This window comes from Cervus canadensis, chromosome 24, assembly GCF_019320065.1.
Source record: "Cervus canadensis isolate Bull #8, Minnesota chromosome 24, ASM1932006v1, whole genome shotgun sequence".
Classification (NCBI taxonomy): domain Eukaryota; kingdom Metazoa; phylum Chordata; class Mammalia; order Artiodactyla; family Cervidae; genus Cervus; species Cervus canadensis.
This window is the reverse complement of record NC_057409.1, coordinates 40,325,522-40,344,518: the sequence shown is the minus strand read 5'-3', so window position 1 is coordinate 40,344,518 and position 18,997 is coordinate 40,325,522. Positions and strand designations below refer to the sequence as shown.

Genomic DNA, 18,997 nt, shown 5'->3' with positions numbered 1-18,997 from the left:
GCAAATGCTCTGTTCCTAAAGGGAAATTTATCACTCTATTAAAATGCATCATGCTTCAGCACCAGTTAATGTTACTGGTTAACCAAGAGCTCTAGTTATAGAAAACATTCCGTTTTCAAACTGTAGTTCTCACTGTCCCATTGCCTCCAACTAAAGTACAGGTACAGTATTCAACAGGTGGGGAAACAGAAATAGAAGGTGACTTTTGCCAATGGATGGGTCAACCATTTAGCTTGAACTGTACACATATCCAAGGGATCATTGAATATGGTGCAGGAAGGTCCCATAGAGGTCAACTGGTTCATTTCATTGCTTATGATTTATGGGAAGAGAAGGGTCTTTTCATAAAAGATAGTTATTCATTGACTTCTATATTGGCTGTGTTGAGTCTTAGTTACCACACACAATCTTCCTTGTGATGCATGGGCCTCTCTCGAGCTGTGGCTCATAGGCTCCACTTGGGCTCTGTAGTTTGAGGCACACGGCCTCTCCAGTTGAGGCACATGGGCTCAATATTTGCAGGACACAGGCTCCATTGCTCTGCCACACGTGAGATCCTAGTTTCCCGACCAGGGATCGAACCTGCTTCCCCTGCATTGGAAGGCAGATTCTTAACCACTGGACCACCAGGGAAGTCTCATGGGTCTTTTAGAGTTATCATGATATAAAGAATAACCCTGGAGATGCTCTACCCAATGTGAAATCGGTCCAGGATTCCACATCAGCTTCCCTTTTTGCAAGATTGGCACATGGAGCTATTCAAGTCCTACCAGCTTTACTTCCCAGAATTCTCCCATCCACTCCCACACTTCTGCCATGCCTAACTATCTGCCCTTTTATGTTGCCACCACTCATGCCCAGTACTCTCTGCTTGCTCTCCTTTTCTCCTTGAGGCCTTTCCTAGCCTCCGCAAGCATAGTTAATCACCCTCTCCTCTGAGCTACTGCAGGACTTCATTATGCTTCATGATACTTCTTCATAATAATTGCTATATTGCCCAGCAATTATTTATTTGTATTTCCATCTCCCTCCATAAGACTGAAATCTCTGAGGGTTAGTTCTGGGTCTTAATCACCTTTACATTACCAGGGCCTGGGACATGGCAATATCGAAAAATAAATAAAAGCATAAATAAATGTACACAGCTGAAAACATTCAGAAGGTTATTGGAAAACTTTTATAAAAGCAGTTGGTGATCTAAGTTTGATACCAGCTTATTACTATCTGGTCTGTTCTACAAAGAAAGTCACCATTCTCCTAGAAAAGATCTGTAGAAGTCTGAACATCTTTTAAAAACAAGGGAAACAATCCCTAGGAGATGATACTCTAAACTGTCTCTGTTCTGTAAATCCCCAATGTCAGAAGGTCAGCATGAGGTCACAGGGTCATGAGTGCTCACTTTACACCCAGGGAAATGAGGGATGTGGGGTAGTCTTGGATTTGACACGCTTTGGGACCTAGTAAATGTTAACTTTTTACGTGGCTCTTTGGAGTTGAGAATCTGTTTGGATTGGATCATTATTATAACCCTATTTAAAATTGCAAGAGAGCTCAGCATTTGTGCACATATGTGTAGAAGACACAAAAGGAATTAAGGTAGTATCAAAGCATGTTCTTAATAAGTTCTTGGGCTGAATAATGCTAATCACATCAGAAACACTGCATATAGAATTCTATGTTTATGAGATAATTTGATTTAATATCATATGTGTGATAATAAAAATCTGGCCCATACATCACTTCTGGGTGTCTGGACAGTTTATTGTATATCCCTTCCCTTCAATGGGTATGGAGGTAAGAACTAGTTTACATAGCCTATGTATTTAGAACACTTCGACTCCACAAACATTTGGTATTGAGTTCCTAATCAAAATCTTTAGCTTCTTCCAACTGAAAAACATGTCCTTTTTTTTTTTTCTGAATATTTTTCTCTTTCTCACATGTTATTTTCCCAACCTCCTCCTTTTCCATTGGAAGGCAAAAAAAAGTCTTATGGGAGGAAAAGTTTACTGTTTTAATCTACTGATTTTTTTTTCCTGCTAATCTACTGATATTTGATTAGTACAGGATACCATAGTCTATCTTGACAGATATAATCCTTTAAATAAAAAAAAAACCACCATCCATGCACTAACTCCTTTAGAGTCTCCTTTTTTCCTTTACGTTGTGTAGTCAATTCGACCTTATTTCCTTGTTGTGTAAAAGAAAGACCTAGGTGTCCAGCTGTTGGGAATCAGTGGTCTTTGATGGACTTCCCTACTCCCTTGGGAGAAGACAGAGCTTCTATGTTTCCTCTGAGGAAGAGGGAATTTCACGGAGGCCTAGGAAATTCCCAAGGTTTTATGGCCTGCAGCCCACACAAGCTTATTTTTCCCAGAATTGACCCTGAAAGTTTAATCCACATCTAAATATCAGATATGTATTTCTGAAATTCAAGCTGTGTTTGATTTAAGCCTAGAGGATAATAATTTTATCTCACAAGTCCTGCAGTTGTTGGTGAGAACTTCTTTGAGAAGGTGTGTGTGTGTGTGTGTGTAAGATATTATTAATGTGTGCATGATATCATGCACACATTAATTTTGTAGGTTTCTTCCATTTATCTTTTTGTCCCTATTTTGCTCATTTTATTTTGAGCCATAAAACTCTTTGAGAAAACTTATAATGTTCCAAGTAGAATCTTGTCTTAAGGTTAAGTTTCTGAAGCATCATCTGAGGCAAAAGTTGTGTACAGTCAGAATTTACCTTGAAAAATACTTTAGGGGGATGCTATAACCCAGGTGGCTCAGTGGTTAAGAATCCTCCTGCCAATGCAGGAGATGCAGGAAATGTGGATTCGACCCCTGGGTTGGGAAGATCCCTTAGAGGAGGAAATGGCAACCCACTCCAGTATTCTTGCCTGAAAAATGCCATGGACAGAGGAGCCTGGTGGGCTGCAGTCCAGGGGGTCGCAAAGAGTCGGACACAGTTGCGTGGCTGTGTACGTGAGCATGCAGGACCTACCAGTGATCTCTCACTAAACCCACACAACACTCGTTCTTTTCATTCTTTTAGAACAGCATCAACTGGCTATTCCCTTGTTTGAGCACTAGCTGAAGTAGCTGGTTTGCATTTCAGTGGCCATGTTGTACCAGTACTCATAGCTTGAAACACTGGGATCACGTTCAGTACAGTGTGAAGCCTATATTATGAGAGGCACTTAGGAACTGCCCCAGCCAAGGGAAACTGACTCAGCTCGTGTCCAGGGGCCTACACTCATTACATGGAATGGCCAATGGGAACACTGTCACTACTTAAATGGCTCTTTTCCCCCGAGCCCCCATGTTCGTCTAAGCTCAAATATTGAAGCATCACTTTCAGGCGGTTGTGATGCAGTGTTGCTATACTTCAGCCGTGTGAGAACAGCCGTAACATGAATTACAGGATTTGTTTATCATCTTTAACAGAAGACACAGTGAGTGCACAGTTTCAAATTGGTCTAAACCTATTTTTCTTTGTGTCTATGTATGCTCGGTTAGCAAAGATGTAGAATAGAAATGAAGGGCTAATGTTGCTGCCAGCCAGTGTGAACTTTTCAACTATATTTTAAAATCCTCCTCTAAGAAACAAAAATTACCATGTGAAACACTTGATAAATTCTTTTGGTGACCCCCACATACTTTGCATTGTTAATAAAATTGGCACAATGTGTCGAGACAGTATGTATCATATGCTTATATGAAACTCTGAATGTGCCCAATATTTGTGTAAATTACTTAAGGCTCGAAAATACTGTACTGCGTTGGAGGAAATATATTAGAATACTATTCAAAATATGAATAACTCAAATGGATATTTTATGACTAATGGCAAAACTAGCTTCTGAAATTTGAACACAGCCAGGAGGTCAGTGCACAGTATCAGAATAATGCAATTATGTGTTACAGGCTTATAATGGTGAGTTGAAGTCATGAATAATAACTCATGTGTTGTTGAATTGTGAATAACACTGTCAGTGTCACTCCTAAGAAATTTCCACCTTCTCTGGAAATGGAGACAGAGAAGCAGAATGTTCTGATTAGGGAATGGCCTCGCATTGTCTCAAGTGATAAAGAGCAAAGGTAGAGCAAAGCCTTTTTATCAGAAGAGATGACATTGATCTGGTGAGAATCTCCATCACAGCAGTCAATCACATTGGAGAAAGTTGCCCTTCATGCATCAATGAGATTACTTTTCAGTGGTAAATGGCGGCCCTGGTGTGAGTGGAAATGCTTGCCGTTATGCAATCAAAAGTGTCAGGGGAAGGGGGACCTTCTTTTTCCCTCTAAGATTTGATTCATTGAGGTCAAAGTCCATTCCAGGGTTAAGATTTCCAGGACAAATCCTCCAGCTCTAAAAGTCAGAGTGTCAGTTGACTGAGCTAGGGCTGGAAATACCAAGATAAGGATCTCAAAGGGAGCAGATGCTTAAAGCAGGAAACATGTGGAGAAAGGCAAAAGGTCAGACCCAGGTTGCCATGGCAAAGTCAGGAGCCCAGGTAAGCCAAGTCACATTGTCAGATTATGGTGTCTGGGTCAAAACGCCACTGGCAGCTCGGGATGGCTGACGGGAGAACCACATTCAGAACTGTAGGCTGAGCTAATACATGCTCGTGCTTTGTGGGGTTCGTCCTTATGACCCTAACTTACATATCAACCTCTCTGGACCAGTTTTTTAGCGTCCTCACAGTAGCCTGACATAAAGAGTAATTTTGTTGAACGCTTAGAAATTTATACAAATACATGCTTTTCAAAGTAATGTATTAGCATAGAATATAGCTTTTGTCCCCACAGTTTCTGCCACCAGTTTTTCATGTGATGTTATATCATCTCTTAAGATATCTAATAAGCATTGTTTCTTTACCTACTATTAAGAAGTATAATGTCAGACATAATTGACAATAGTAGTTCTAGAAATAAAGAGAGATTCTAAATGTGAAAAATTTGTTTCATCTGTTAGTGTATTCACTCTTTCTATAAACTCATAGTCTTAATATAGGAATTCATAGGGAGTCATTGTAAGCAAACTAATTGTTTTAATTAACAAAATACCTGAAATGTGATAGATATTAAATGTCCATATGAAGGAAGTCATAGTCTTATTATTTGGGGAAATTATTTTAATCAAAAATAATTGGAAAGGGGGGTCACTATCATAGTGGTGATGCATTGGGAAAGAAATTAGAAAAATTCCCAAGTGTTCATGGCTAGTCAGTTATATATTCCAAAATTTCACTGGACTAAACCACAAAAAATCTTATTTGTCAATATACCTTTGAAAAAAACAGATATTCTTTGTACAAAATTAGGAACAAGGAGAAGATAATTTACATAATTATAATTTTCACTGAATAGTCACACTGGATAATTTTCAGAGTTGTCCAGTGTGAAAATACCATTCAAAGAATTTTATAGAATTAAGCCCCATTAAATGCCATTATTTATTATTAAAACTCACTTAGCACATATGGGCACACTATATAAATGTATTTGCATTATGGAATGTTAAATCTGTAGAGTGGGCTATAGTTTCTATAAATCTTCAAAATGCTTTTGAATTAATGATCCTGAGTACATTTATAAGAATCTCTCAAATTTTTTATCTGACAGAAATCTCTATCACCAACAGAAAATCTGTTACAGTTGTGTCTATGACTGCCTTCAGCTGAATATTCTTTTACGGAACCTAGTCTGGGATTTGAAGTATAATTAGTAAGGGAAGACTGCATATAGATAGTTAGATTTTGTTATATTCATGTTATCAAGAGTGTGATTACCACAGAATCCCAGGTATTTTGAGAGCTCTGTTCCCACTTTGAAAAAAAATACGCCTTTTTTTCTCAGAACTGTGGTACTGCTATATTTGAGGTTTTAGACTATATTGATTCTTTAGGTCTTTAAATGCAAAAGGATAAAAGAAACAATCCTTCCCATTAGGGGGGGGGGGGAAACAGGAAAAGAATAGCATATTGGCATCACTCTGTATCTTTCAAAAGGAAAAAAATCTTTTTGGAAAACCTTTAAAACTTCACACTTTTGTGAATATAGAAAGATGAGCACCATGCTTACTTAATTTAAATATTTTATTGTTGTTCAGTCACTCAGTCTTGTACTCTTTGCAACCCCATGGACAGCAGCATACCAGGCTTCCGTGTCGTTCACTGTCCCCCGAAGTTTGCTCAGACTCATGTCCGTTGAGTCGATGATCCATCCAACCATCTCATCTTCTATTGCCCCACTTCTCATCCTACCTTCAATCTTTCCCAGAATCAGGGTCTTTTCCAATCACAATAACATTTTTACAGTAACATCATAAAAAAAGAGAATAATCAAATCCCAAACTTAAAAACAACCCCTATTCTACTGATTATTGTTAACATGCATACCTCTAATGCCAACAGTTTTATTCAGTGAATTTGTAAGGGTTAGCTCACCCAGGTAGAAATATTCCTGTTAAGGTTACATTCTATAGGGACTGTTCTTAACTGCATCACTGAATCTGGACCCCAGACTGGTACCTACTGACCAAAGGCAGACACCTCTCCTTGGCAATGAAGAGCTACATGACTTGAGGCTATCTTATGGTGACACAGGTCTTTGTAATTAACTGTGTATATTTTAATCATAGTTAGGGTGCTGTATTTACTTGTATGCCTGTTTAGACATACACAAACAGTCTCAACAGATGAATTCACAAGCCAGACAATGGTTCACTGGCAGTGACCAGCTCCCTCTCATTCGACCTCCTCTCATTCAGCCGGTGGTGAATGTTACCAGCGGCAGCCCTGGTCCTGATCCAGAGTTTCTTTCTCTTTCATGTGGGATCTTTGTCATATGTTGAGTCTCTTTTGCACCCCATTCAGTTTTATATCAGTTTCCCATATAAGCCTGTTAGAAATGTAATGTTAATTACCCAGAAATCTCCGTCTGCAGTTGCTCCAGCATCATTCTTTAATGAATACAGACTTCATTGCATGTATTCTATTACTTTAGCTGCTTTAATTTCTATTTTTATTGCAAAGATCTGTGCAAATAAAAGAATATCAAAAGGTATGGCTATAAATGTGCTCTGTGAACTTCCCTCTGCCTTGAAATGCCTGTGAACGGCTGCTACAATATGCCTGCTACATTTTAATGCCTTTCTTATGAGGCAACAAGGTATGGTCAAAATAACACTGGCTTTGGAGTCACACATTCCCTGGTCCACCATTCACCAACTGCGCTACTTATTTGAGCCTCAGTGTACTGGGCTTCCCCGGTGGCTCAGAGATTAAAGCGTCTGCCTACAATGTGGGAGATCTGAGTTCGATCCCTGGGTCAGGAAGATCCCTGGAGGAAGAAATGGCAACCCACTCTAGTATCCTTGCCTGGAGAATCCCATGGATGGAGGAGCCTGGTGGGCTACAGCCCACGGGGTCGCAAAGAGTCAGACAAGACTGAGCGATATATGGGTATGGGTACTCATCTGTGAAATGTCAATGTCATCCTCACAAACTTGATTGGGGATAAAATGAGATGAAGTGTGTAAAGCATAAATATTATATTTAAGGAGCTTAATAAATGTTACTTTTCTCTAGTGTTTTGTAGTAATGGGAGACTATGGCATGCACAAATGAACAGTCATTTTAAAATGTCTTTCAATTGAGGTAATTATGAACTAGGAAGAATAAGGTTAAATTCCAATGGAGCAGATAATGCCTTACTGTGATGTGTATTGCATTTGGGAATATATTACTATAGGTGACGATGAAGAAAATGACATGGTTTCTGAATTTCATTACAACTTTAAAACTCGGTCCAGCTTTAAAGTGTTATAAGAAAAGCCTGTTTTACTATACATCTGCTTTTAAAGACATAGGCAGCATAATTTACAAGAAATCACTACAATATAAATCTGTTTTGTTATACTGCTTGAGTTAATTTAAAATAAAATTTCAGCACATTGAAAGTGCAGGAGTGGCATTGATCACCTACATATGTATATCGCTATAAGAGGAACTTTTTTGGTAAGAATGACTGACTAACCTCTACCTTATCCAATGAACAAATAATACAGCAAGCCTAAATTTTCTAACAAGCAACCTGGAGATGGAATTACTGATACTTTGCCAGATTTTATATGGTCGCAAGAGTAGGTGAGTTACATCATAGGCTGATGTCACTTCTGAAGCTATCAGACAAAATTCTTAGAATCTCTACTACTGAGTTCCATAAAGCCAGAAAAATAGAAGTTAACATGTAAATAGAGGAAGGAAAAACAGGAGTCCTCAGAAAGCAAGTCCTCAAAGCTAGGCTTAGCTTTCATTCTGGTCCAATATGTTGTTAGAGGACCCAGTCTTTAAGATACTAATTAGATAAAGGAGACACAGGCTGGAAGGTAGTAAGCAATGGTGGGAAGATCCTTCTTTAAAGTCAGACCTGATATATCTATTAGTCATGAGCCTCGGATTTCTCATGTCTATGGAGCAGAACCATAAAAGTTATCTTTATTCTTCTGTGATTTTGAAATATTTACAGCACCTGTTAACACAACTATATAACTCAACTCAAGTGCCAGCTCCTATAGATGGTAATAGCTTTCTGAAGTTCTGGGTTAAGAAAGATTCTAAGACCACGTCTAGGATTATGGGGAAGGAATGCTATAATTGATTAATGATGTCTGCTCTGAGCAGAATTGATAATAAGTGAAAGTCTGTATCAATATATTTTCTATACAATGTCCCATAAATTATAATTACCAGGATTACTGGTTCTCTTATGACAAAGGCATTTTTATGTTCCTCAGATTTCTACCTTTTCAACACAAAATGGAATCAATTAACTGCTTTGGGTACAATAGCTGTGTATATCATTTTTATTGATTTGATGGTACACTTGTGTGTATTATCTGTAGAGAAGAGCTAAAGATAAAATCAGAATTTACTATTCCTCATTTTATTATATAAACCAACTACCTGGGAAACAGTCTGGTATAGTTACTCAAAGTAGAGTGAGGCTTAGACAGAGAAAGAAAATGAATGTCGCAGTGTAGTCCCTGCTTATCATGAAAGGTTTGCATGGTGTCCTGTAACTTCTTTAAAATATTCACACAAGGGAGAATGTTTTGCACTTAGATGGTCCATGAATTTCTAGACTTTTTCCTGTTTTTCTCTGTGGCCAGATTTCTTCTCTGGGTAAATAGTCATGTTCCTGTCAGCCATAGGGGATTTTCTGAATCATAAACAGCTGATTTTGTATTCTTGCTCCATTCCTTCTATTTGAGAATTGAAATCTGATCAAACCCATATTTTTAAATTTATTTATTTATAGGCATATGGAAGAATAGTTTACGGTCTGAGTGTGATTATTTTTTCCCACAAATGTAGGAAAATTATGGGGATTTTTAAAACAGCCCCTTATCAGTTTCTTTTTTTTTTCTTTTATTACTGATGACTTCATTCTGCTTGAATTCAATGCTTCGGTTTCTTTGGGTAAACTAATAGATTATGTATGCTGTGTTTGCACCACGTTGATTGAACTCATCTGGTGAGCGCGGCTCATGCATGCACGAAATGGGCAGAAGCCTGCACAGTGGATGCAGGCCCCGTAGGCAACTCAGAGTACTTAAGAGCAAGGGGTGCTCTTCAGAATTGAGTTCTGCTGTCTTTCCTGCCTTCTGTTGTTCAGGATAGTATCAGACCTTCCACTTTTTTTCTTATTGTTATCTTTATCAAGTTCTCAAGAAATACTTTTGTTCAAGAAAAGTATAGTAAGAAAACAAAGTCAGAACTATTTAAAGCAAGTTTTAAAATACATATTGAAGAAAAATTAACCTAAATGATCTGTAAGAAATTGTTTTTTCTTGATCAAAGGCATCAATTACTTGGTGTCCACAGAGCAGGTAGGAAGCCAAGAACTCATGCTAATTTTGTACAGAGGATGTCAAGACAAGTGGTCCTGCTTTCAGTTACCTTACAATCTATCAGTAGTTTGGGAAGAATGTTTTCCTTCCAAAAGGTGTTTACTCACCATTTTCTTTTTATAGTTCAAGTGAAATTTTTAAATGTTTTAACAAAATAATAGATGACTTCTTCCTACTGCTTTTAGATGTCTCATTTAAACTTCAAACTCAGTGTGATACTTAGGGATCATTTTGGCGTGTAGAGGTCTTTTCTGTGGGGCTCCTCCCTACCTTTCTCCGTCCCATTTGTCTCTCTTCCCAGCTCCCTCCCCTACACCTTGTATACTAGAGCCGTGATTCTCACATACACATGAAATATGGGTATCATTATGGTTAATTGTTACAAATTGAGTTAAAATACCAACATTTGCAAATGATCTATTTTGTCATTTATTAGAGTAAATTCAAAATATCCCTAAAGGACCCAAACTCTCTTTTATTATAATCTGCTTCCCAAATGAGAGGGGGAAGGGAGCACATGTCAGCTACTATGTCTATGAGGCAAGACAAAAGAAGTTGAGGACCACTGCTTGCCAAACTGACTTCCTTGCATTCCCCCCAAAGCAACATGCTTTCTCATTTCTGTTCTTTGCATTGTTCTTCCCTCTGCCTTGAATTTTCTCATCTCACTTGTTCAGTTGTTGAGCACCTATGCATCTTTCAAGATTCAGCTAAGATGTCACCTCCTCTTTGGGGCCTTCTGTGATCTCCTTCCATGGCTCTGTCCTCACCCTGTTAAAGTTTAAGCAATCCATGTTCCCTCAACCCCTGTGCAGACCTGTAGCATCAGTCACAGTAGATTGTAGTCTTCCATATCCCTTTCAGTTCCCTAACTCCCAGACTGTGTGTTTTTTGTGAAAAAGTTCTGTGAAAGTGTTTAAGATCTCCAGGTCTTAACATAAGTTCTGGCACAGTAGGGCACTCAGTTATGCCTCAGATCAATCAGAGAAGTTGATCAGCTGTAGATATCTTCCTAGCATCTTCCTCTTGCTTCCTCTCCCTGATTGTATCACATAATGTTGATTCTGTTGAAATGATGGTGACAGATCTAAGCTAAAAGGGAGCCACTGGCTGACCAGTGTGGGGCTGAATGGATAAGTTACTGGAAAAGCTGTAATTCCTGACAGGAAGAAGTAGCTAAGAAGAGAGGAAAACCTTGGACACGTAACCAACATGGCATATTCTACTATGACCAGCTTTCTACTTTTCTTTTTACTTCTTGGCAAGACTTCTACTTTCTTTCCTTTCTCTATGTCCTGCCTATACCCATATAAGATATGTACCCCAGCCCCACTCCAAAAATTCACGAACGTCATTGAACTGAACATGCCATGCCACTATGCATCACATTCAAGCTTCAGGTCAAACAACTGGTCTCAAATAGGCAACACTTAGGTAAGAAAAGGAGATACTACATAAAAAATTAACCAAACTCTGTACATACAATTTTAAGAAAAAAGTGATGGCTCTTTTAATTGCTGTAGGTCAGGACCTTAAGTTCTCACTCAAAAGGCACTTATTAATCCCAAGTTAGATCTAAACATATGCACATAAAGAGTAGTTTTTATTTATTTTTGTTACCAGGAATTTCACAGTTTTACTAGCATATTTGTACGATATTACTGAATCTTCCAAATTTGAAAGTCAGATGCTTTAACAAAATAAAAAATATCAAGAAGCAAGTTTCTAGGATGTTGTTCACCATGTGACTGCTTGTCTGATTATGTCCTGCAGTGGCCGGTCCGTGAGCGGAAGTGCTGACCGCATCCAGAAGTTGCGAAAAGAGTATTATCAGGCTCGGAGAGAAGGTTTCGCTTTATATGAGGATGACGAAGGAAGAGCAAGACCTGACTATGACCTTCACTGGGTAAGTCTATGCCTGAATTCATTGCACTCATCTTTACTGACATAGTTAAGAGCAGAAGAACATGGCTAGGAATGTCCTATACATATCAATGTATATTTAGGTTACTTGGGTTTCATGGATATAAACATTACCTAAACCACAGCCCATTTTCTCCTACAGAAGTTGTTTCTATAAATCAAACCACACTAATGCACAGTAGTTCACTTTAATTGCTTTCATATTTACTCCCTCTTGGACTTGTATGCCTGCTTGTTTGGATGGAGCAGATGTTAGCTATTTTAAAAAGGGCAAGGAATCTTGGTCATTATCTACTGAGCCTTAATCCTTACCCTCCATCTCTTGAGTCTCAGACATCTGGTCAAGCATTAACAGACCATGCGCCATAAACAATCTCTTCTTTTGAAAACAATTATTAGAAATAAATTTCGGAAAGGTCTGAAAGATATCCATTCAAAGATATCAAGTGTTAGTATATTGCATCTGGACACTTTACATTTTGCTAATCTTACCAGTACACTAAGATCATTTTATTCTGAGACAAGGGCAGTTTTTTATTAGAGGGTTCTCTATCAAATCATTCCACATTCATAAAGACAAAAGAATATCGTGACCTCTAAAGAAACATTTTTCTGGGTTTTTTTTCAAAATAGCCTAATTCATTCTGTTGTCTTTTTCAAGAAGGCAAGCTCTCTGTCATCCTCTTTGATGATTACTGCCTTTTCCTACAGTTTTTAGTGCTGTTTTGAGAACCACATAAGGAACCGTCTTATCCCTGGTGACCACACCATCTCTTTTGAAGGACTGATCTTTTAAAGGAAAGTTTCCTTCCTTGATTTTCACACCCACATTTGTGTCCATGAGGTCAGGGTTGGGAGAGTAGAGTCCAACCACTGAGCTGATTCTCTCTAGTTTTAACTTGGATAGTGGTTTCTCATGCATGAAACCTAGTGCTTTTACACAGGGGTCCAAAAGTCAGTTTCAGCATCTATCACTGTTGTGCACAGCAACTGACAGCTCTTAGCCCAATAGATTCTACTTTGTATCGCAGAATTTAAAGACACTTATCAGAAGTACATGGTATAGACTAGCGATCGCCAAGCAAATGGCTTCAGCCTTTTCCAGAGATAAGCATCCTGTGACTACAGATCAGAAGAAACAACTATTTATTGGTTTTATTACCAATGTTAGGATTAAGCAGAATAGCATTGACTGTGATAGGGCAACTAGTCCTTTAGACTCTCAGTAACAGAAGCAAAAGATTTTCATAGAATAACAATCTGTAACAATTCACTTCATTTCAGCCTTATTCAAGACTGACTTATTGACTTTGATGGAAGATTGTATACATAAGACTGTCCTGTCTCAATCAAACAGATGATAAAGGGAAGTTGTTTCCACCAGAACCAAAGCAGAACTCCATGTCCAATGCATTGAGAAGTCTTTCTTCTCAAAACCAGTATGAATTCCTATGAGCAAAATAACATAAATAATTTCACAATAGATAAAGCAGTCCTGGTTGTTTGAACCTTATTTTATATGGTCTCCTTACATCAAGTTGAAAGGATAAAAACTGTTAACAGTCATGAGACTTAAAGTTTCCTCTGATTTACCAAACCTGAGTTGGATGACTGTGCACTCAGGTCCTCCCTATTTGATACTGTTTTGTGCCAGGCAAATGCATAACCAGATGAACAATCTAGTGAGTGGGACAGTATTGCTCTAATTTGTGTTTCCCATGCTCAGGTGTGTTGAGCTTTGCCAGAAGTGACTGATTTTACATTTCCCAAGCAATTGGGGACTACGGCTTCCCAAAAGGATGCTTGGGAAATGCACTGTCATAAAAGCTGAGTGGCCCTTTGTGGTTGGCTGTGATATTCCAAACCAGGGATTAGAATATCAGCATCCTTTCCTGTCCTTTCCACAAGCCAAGGACAAACACTATTATCTATTGTCCAACGTGGACCTGAGAAATCACACCACTATCTTGCTACTTTTTGAGAGATCCAGGAAAGCATGTTTAGAAATTTAGTCTTTCATTTCCGCCAGTCAGCCAGACCCAACAAGACAGCTTTTATGAGACTGTGGTTTCTAGATTGGCTGGTCTTCAGCATCACCAAGGGTGCCTGTTAAAAACTGAAAAACAGTCTATGAAGAGGAGGGATGGAGCCCAAAAGAGGGCTCCTAGGTGCTTCTCCATCAGGCTTTCTGACCCACAGGTCTTTAAAAACAGGACATTGATTCCAGTTTCTTCAATAAATACTAAAGTAGTTCAACTTCTCTAACAAAATCATTACATGGACAAGCATCATCAAAAAATACTTTCATGGACTCAGAATTCCTCTAGCTCCCAATACCTCAGATTGAGAGGTCTGAGAGAAACTCCCAAGAGTCACACTATACTGGGGAACTTTGGATCTATTGAGAAAAAAGTTAGAAGAATAAGTTACCTAATAACTACTTTTAAGATAGGCCAAAAAGAACAAAAGAATGCTTACGAAAGTTTTCAAAACCAAAATGATTAAAACAGTCATGGAAAGAGTATTAGGATCTATGAATCACTGAAAAGACATTATTAGGTTCTATTCATATTTTTGGTGGTTTTATTTTTTTTCACATCTCTGAAATTAGGTTGCAGTTTGCAATCACTTTTCACCAGGTGTCATGATATAACTGTCCATTTCTGGAACAAGAAATGTTCGGAATTGTGTGGGTTGTTTATTAGAAACTTGAAAGAAAATCCTTGAGAAATTTTGGAGCACACTTTTAAGAAAGGCTGCTCCTTGATATTTTTAAAATGTATTTGTATCAGTGGGACTACACTTCTTGCTCTGGTCCCTCCTCTGACTTTCTGGACTTCCCAGCCATCTTGTGGGTAGTTTTCTACCAATGTTACACCTGTTCAGTGGCCCAGAGCCAAGGATTTCTCTTACTGCTCTCTTGGGTTCTCCCTTGCTCTCACATCTCTCTCTTTTCCTTTTCCTTTTTCTATGTCTCCTATTCAATTTTAACCAACATTTTCTCAGTCTTAGTGTAGGCCCGGTACTGGTAAACAAAAGTGTATTGTCTCTATGTTGGAGGAACTCACAGTCTAGCCAGGAATACAGACATCTAAGCCAAAACCAAGAAAAGGGACATTAATCTACGTGAGAAATGCTCTTGTGTAGAGTGATACTATCGTCTAAATGAGTGCAGAGAAAGCAGTTAATTCTGTTGAAAGCAGGGTATGTGTGAGGGGTGCTGGGAAAGTGGTAGAGAGCATTTGGAAGTTGCCTCAGTCCTGTATTTTGTTCCTTTCTCCTCAAACACACAGGTTTTTCTTTTTCCCAAAGGAGCTCCTGATTTATTCACTTCATTTGTGTTAAAATAAATGAATACACACAGATTGCAAGGTTTGTAAATATGGACATGAGACCTTAAAAAATCTTTTCAGCAAGTCTGTTTTGTATCTGTGTTCCCATCTAGGCTCTGAAAAGCTGTAAAGAACAAGTAGAGGGAAATTCAATGGCTGTGAGTGAGATGCCTGGCGAGTTTTTATAGGCCCCAATTAAGTGAACCAGATAGGCTCGCTGAGAAGTGTTCGCATCTGCCAAAAGAAAACATAATAACATAATACCTGATATCTGCTGGCATTTTATCTTCTGTACAACTTGTAAAGACTGTCACAGTCATCTGGCCACAGGCTATGGTTTATTGTGTTTGGGCTTCTAAAAATTATTATTAGCAGATAAAGATTATCTGCTAATTTAACAGCAACGTGAATATCCTGTAAGTAACTTTAGAAATGGGATGGTTCTAGAGTTTCCTAAAAATTTTAGTACCATTATTACTATCTTCTTTCAAGAGTTACATGGCATATATTATATCCCTTTCCTCTTTTTAATTCTTTGGCTAAATTGGAAGAATATTTACCTATAAAAGGGTGGGAGGGAGGTAGGCTGGTTTCCATGGTCAAAGACATAGCACTATTCATGTAGGTCATGGTTGGAACAGAGATGGTTGGGTGAAGAAATAAAAACATTCTGAAAGATTTGTTTCTTCTAATATGAAGATGATTTAGAAACCAACTCAAAGGAACATACTTGGCAGCCGTCTTAACAGTGAGGGACCTATCTGGTGAATCCTGTAGTCAGAGGCAAGGGAGGTCAAGATGCTAAGATCGTGCTAGCTGTCTTAGGAGCAGATTTAAGATGGAATGTGTTATAGCCACGCAAGTACAAAACCCATCAGAAGGTCATGTTCTAAACATAAGGGATAAGAGAGATGAGCTCCCGCTGTCTAGCGGTCCAATACCAGAACTGAGACTTGTTCATATTTGTCCTTCTCTTTCTCCTGGAGGGCATCTATTAAAAATTAGGGACATTAAAAAACAATTATGGATTAGTCAGTGGCTGTTAAGTTGCAAGAGAAACCTAATTCAAACTGGCCTAAGCAAAAACAGAAACTTTGTAGGCTTACATAACTTTAAGGTCAAAAGGGTATCTGACTTCAGGCAAAGCTGGTCCTACTCCTTCCTGCAGGCCATTAGGAGCTCATTATTAGGAGAATAACTTTTGTGCTTCGCTCTTTCGGGACCATTGTCAAGGGACTCCCCTATATGGTGATAAGATAGCCATCAGCAGCCTCAACCCAGCAACTCTATAGAAAGAGGTTGTCTCATCCCCAGTATATCCAGAAAGTCCTAGAACTGATGTTCAGTACAGTCCTCAATGACTTGTTGACTCAGCCTGGGTCACATGTCTACTCCTGAGCTCCCATGGCCAGAAAGATGTAGTATTCTTACTGGTCAGAATTACATCACAAGGTCACTCCTGGAACCAGAAAGTAGAAACAATCCTACATAAATTCAATGAATGAGTATAAGTAAAGAAGTAGTCCCCAAAAGAAAATCAAGCTGCTGTCACAAGGGAGAAATGGACATCAGGCACAATTAGGAGTTGTCTACTATAATCCCTAGTTTTTATAACAATATAAACTTCATCTTCTTAGATTATCAAGAAAAAAGAGATAAAGACTTTTCCCTTCACTTATTTTCAAGTTTATCATTAGAAAAGATGATTCTGTTATCATTTTTAAAGTCACTGCCATTGTTGGCTAGATAAATGGAAGATTTCTTTTTGTCTACTGGTTCAGTATCTTTGAGCTACCCCAAGAACGCAGCTGGCTTCACTGAGTTATTCATGAATAATAAACAGACCACTGGCTGTTTGTTCAGATAAGCAAGTGACATTTTGATTCACCCAAGACCTAGGAATTTGCCTTGCTGCTGCTGCTGCTAAGTCACTTCAATCGTGTCTGACTCTGTGCGACCCCATAGACGGCAGCCCACTGGGCTCCGCCGTCCCTGGGATTCTACAGGCAAGAACACTGGAGTGGGTTGCCATTTCCTTCTCCAATGCGTGAAAGTGAAAAGCGAAAGGAATTTGCCTTAGAGAGAGGCAATAGAATGCTTTGAAAGGATAAAAAGTAACTCATTTTCCCTGGGTAAGAATTGCTCTATCTGTAGCCACATGGATTGTTGTTTTGTGACAAGTACATATGCTATTCTGAAAAGCTTCACAAGATGGAATGAGGTAATGAATTAGAACCATCAAATGTATGTATCCACAACGGTTGTAGTTTGGCTCCTACCAGCGTTAACCAACACCTTCTCAGTTGATGAGACCCTCTTGTACTCCATAAACACATCCTTTCCAACGTGTCCCTCCATCAACAGTTGAGTGTTTCCCCTGATTTTCTAAAACAGCTGAACTGAGGAGTTTAAGAAGTACCAAGGCAGATACTGTCTAGACATTAGGGGGAATTTTGGAAAGGCTTGAGTTTTGATGGAATGTGACACTGGTAAAACTTCAAATGCCACCTGAAAGATTGGGACTCACTCATCTAGATTTCAGGAAGTAGTGAAATTTCTAGGAAAGAAGACAACAAAATAAATTGAAGATTCTTTTTTTCTTTTGGTTGGTAGCATCAGTCCTCCTCTGTCTCAGTGTGGCTTTCACAGGACCATGATGACATATTAGCCATATGGAGGAAGATTATGTGAGTGGATTTCTAGCTTTTAAATATGTACTACTTTGAAAGAAGGCAACATGTTTACAGGCAATCCCCAACATAAAAATAAACTATGTTTCAGAAAACCAGTAAGAAATTGGTGGCTTGAAAAAGAAATCTAAAAAAAAAAAAAAGAAAAGAAATTGGTGGCTTGAACCTGGGAATGACTTTCCCCATAGGAAAAAAAGTTACTGGTTGTAAGACCCTGGACTAGCCTACAAAAAGTACACTAAAATCCAATAACTTTGTACTAGTCACAGAGCAGGCTTCCCTGCTGGTTCAGTGGTAAAGAATCAGCCTGCCAATGCAGGAGACTGGGGTTCAATCCCTGGGTCAGGAAAATCCCCTCGAGGAGAAAATGGCAACCCACTCCAGAATTCTTCCCGAGGAAACCCCATGGACAGAGGAGCCTCATGGGCTACAGACCAGGGGCTGCAAAAGAGCCAGACACGACTTAGTGACTAAACAGCAATGACAGACCATGAACCCAGAAGTGGGAGCAGACGAACCATCTGAGCCAGTGGCCAAAGAAGGAAGTTTCCTTCTTCCTTCTTTTCTGGACACACTTTGGAGATGTTCTATAGCCCCTCCCCATCTATCAGTCTTCAAGGATGTCTCCCCAGGTTTCCTGACCCATAATCCCTCCTACCTCATTATCATACTACACTTAAGTCCGTGCTGCCCTCCAGAGTGCTCAGGAGTCCAAGGTTACCTCTCTTCATGGTCCTCCATTAAAGTACCTATTCTCCTGTAGCTCATTTTCATCACTCTGAGCTGGGGGGAGTAGAGTTGGGGCAAATAATCGGATCCGTGAAGGTTCTTCCCACTCCCTGAAAGACTTCTCTTTCTAAAGCAGGTATTTGATTTAACCCTAATTAGGTAAAAATTAGGCAGCATAGGGGAAGTCTAGAAGGGAACAGGAGAGAGGTCAACAGAATCCATCCTTAGAAACAGTCCCTTGGTGAAACCGAGGGGCGAGAGCACCTTGGCTGTTGAGGCATTTTCTCCACACCTTTTCGCTGCTCCATCATGGCCTGAAGCTCCTCCAGCACCTCTCTTCTATGTACAGAGCCCACGTTACCCTGCATCTCCCAGTCAAACTGCTTTCCTGATCCGAGGGGCGGCACT

At 39.1% G+C, this 18,997-nt stretch overlaps 1 protein-coding gene across 3 annotated transcripts in view; it reads left to right on the top strand.

Moving 5' to 3' along the window:
• The window catches only part of PARD3B (par-3 family cell polarity regulator beta), a 1,123,961-nt gene that overhangs the window by 990,219 nt on the left and 114,745 nt on the right, over positions 1 to 18,997 (top strand). For all 3 annotated transcript variants that reach the window (XM_043445039.1, XM_043445040.1, XM_043445041.1), the window contains one exon: positions 11,689 to 11,821. In XM_043445039.1, coding sequence (XP_043300974.1) covers positions 11,689 to 11,821 — 133 coding nt within the window. The remainder of the gene's footprint in view (positions 1 to 11,688; positions 11,822 to 18,997) is intronic.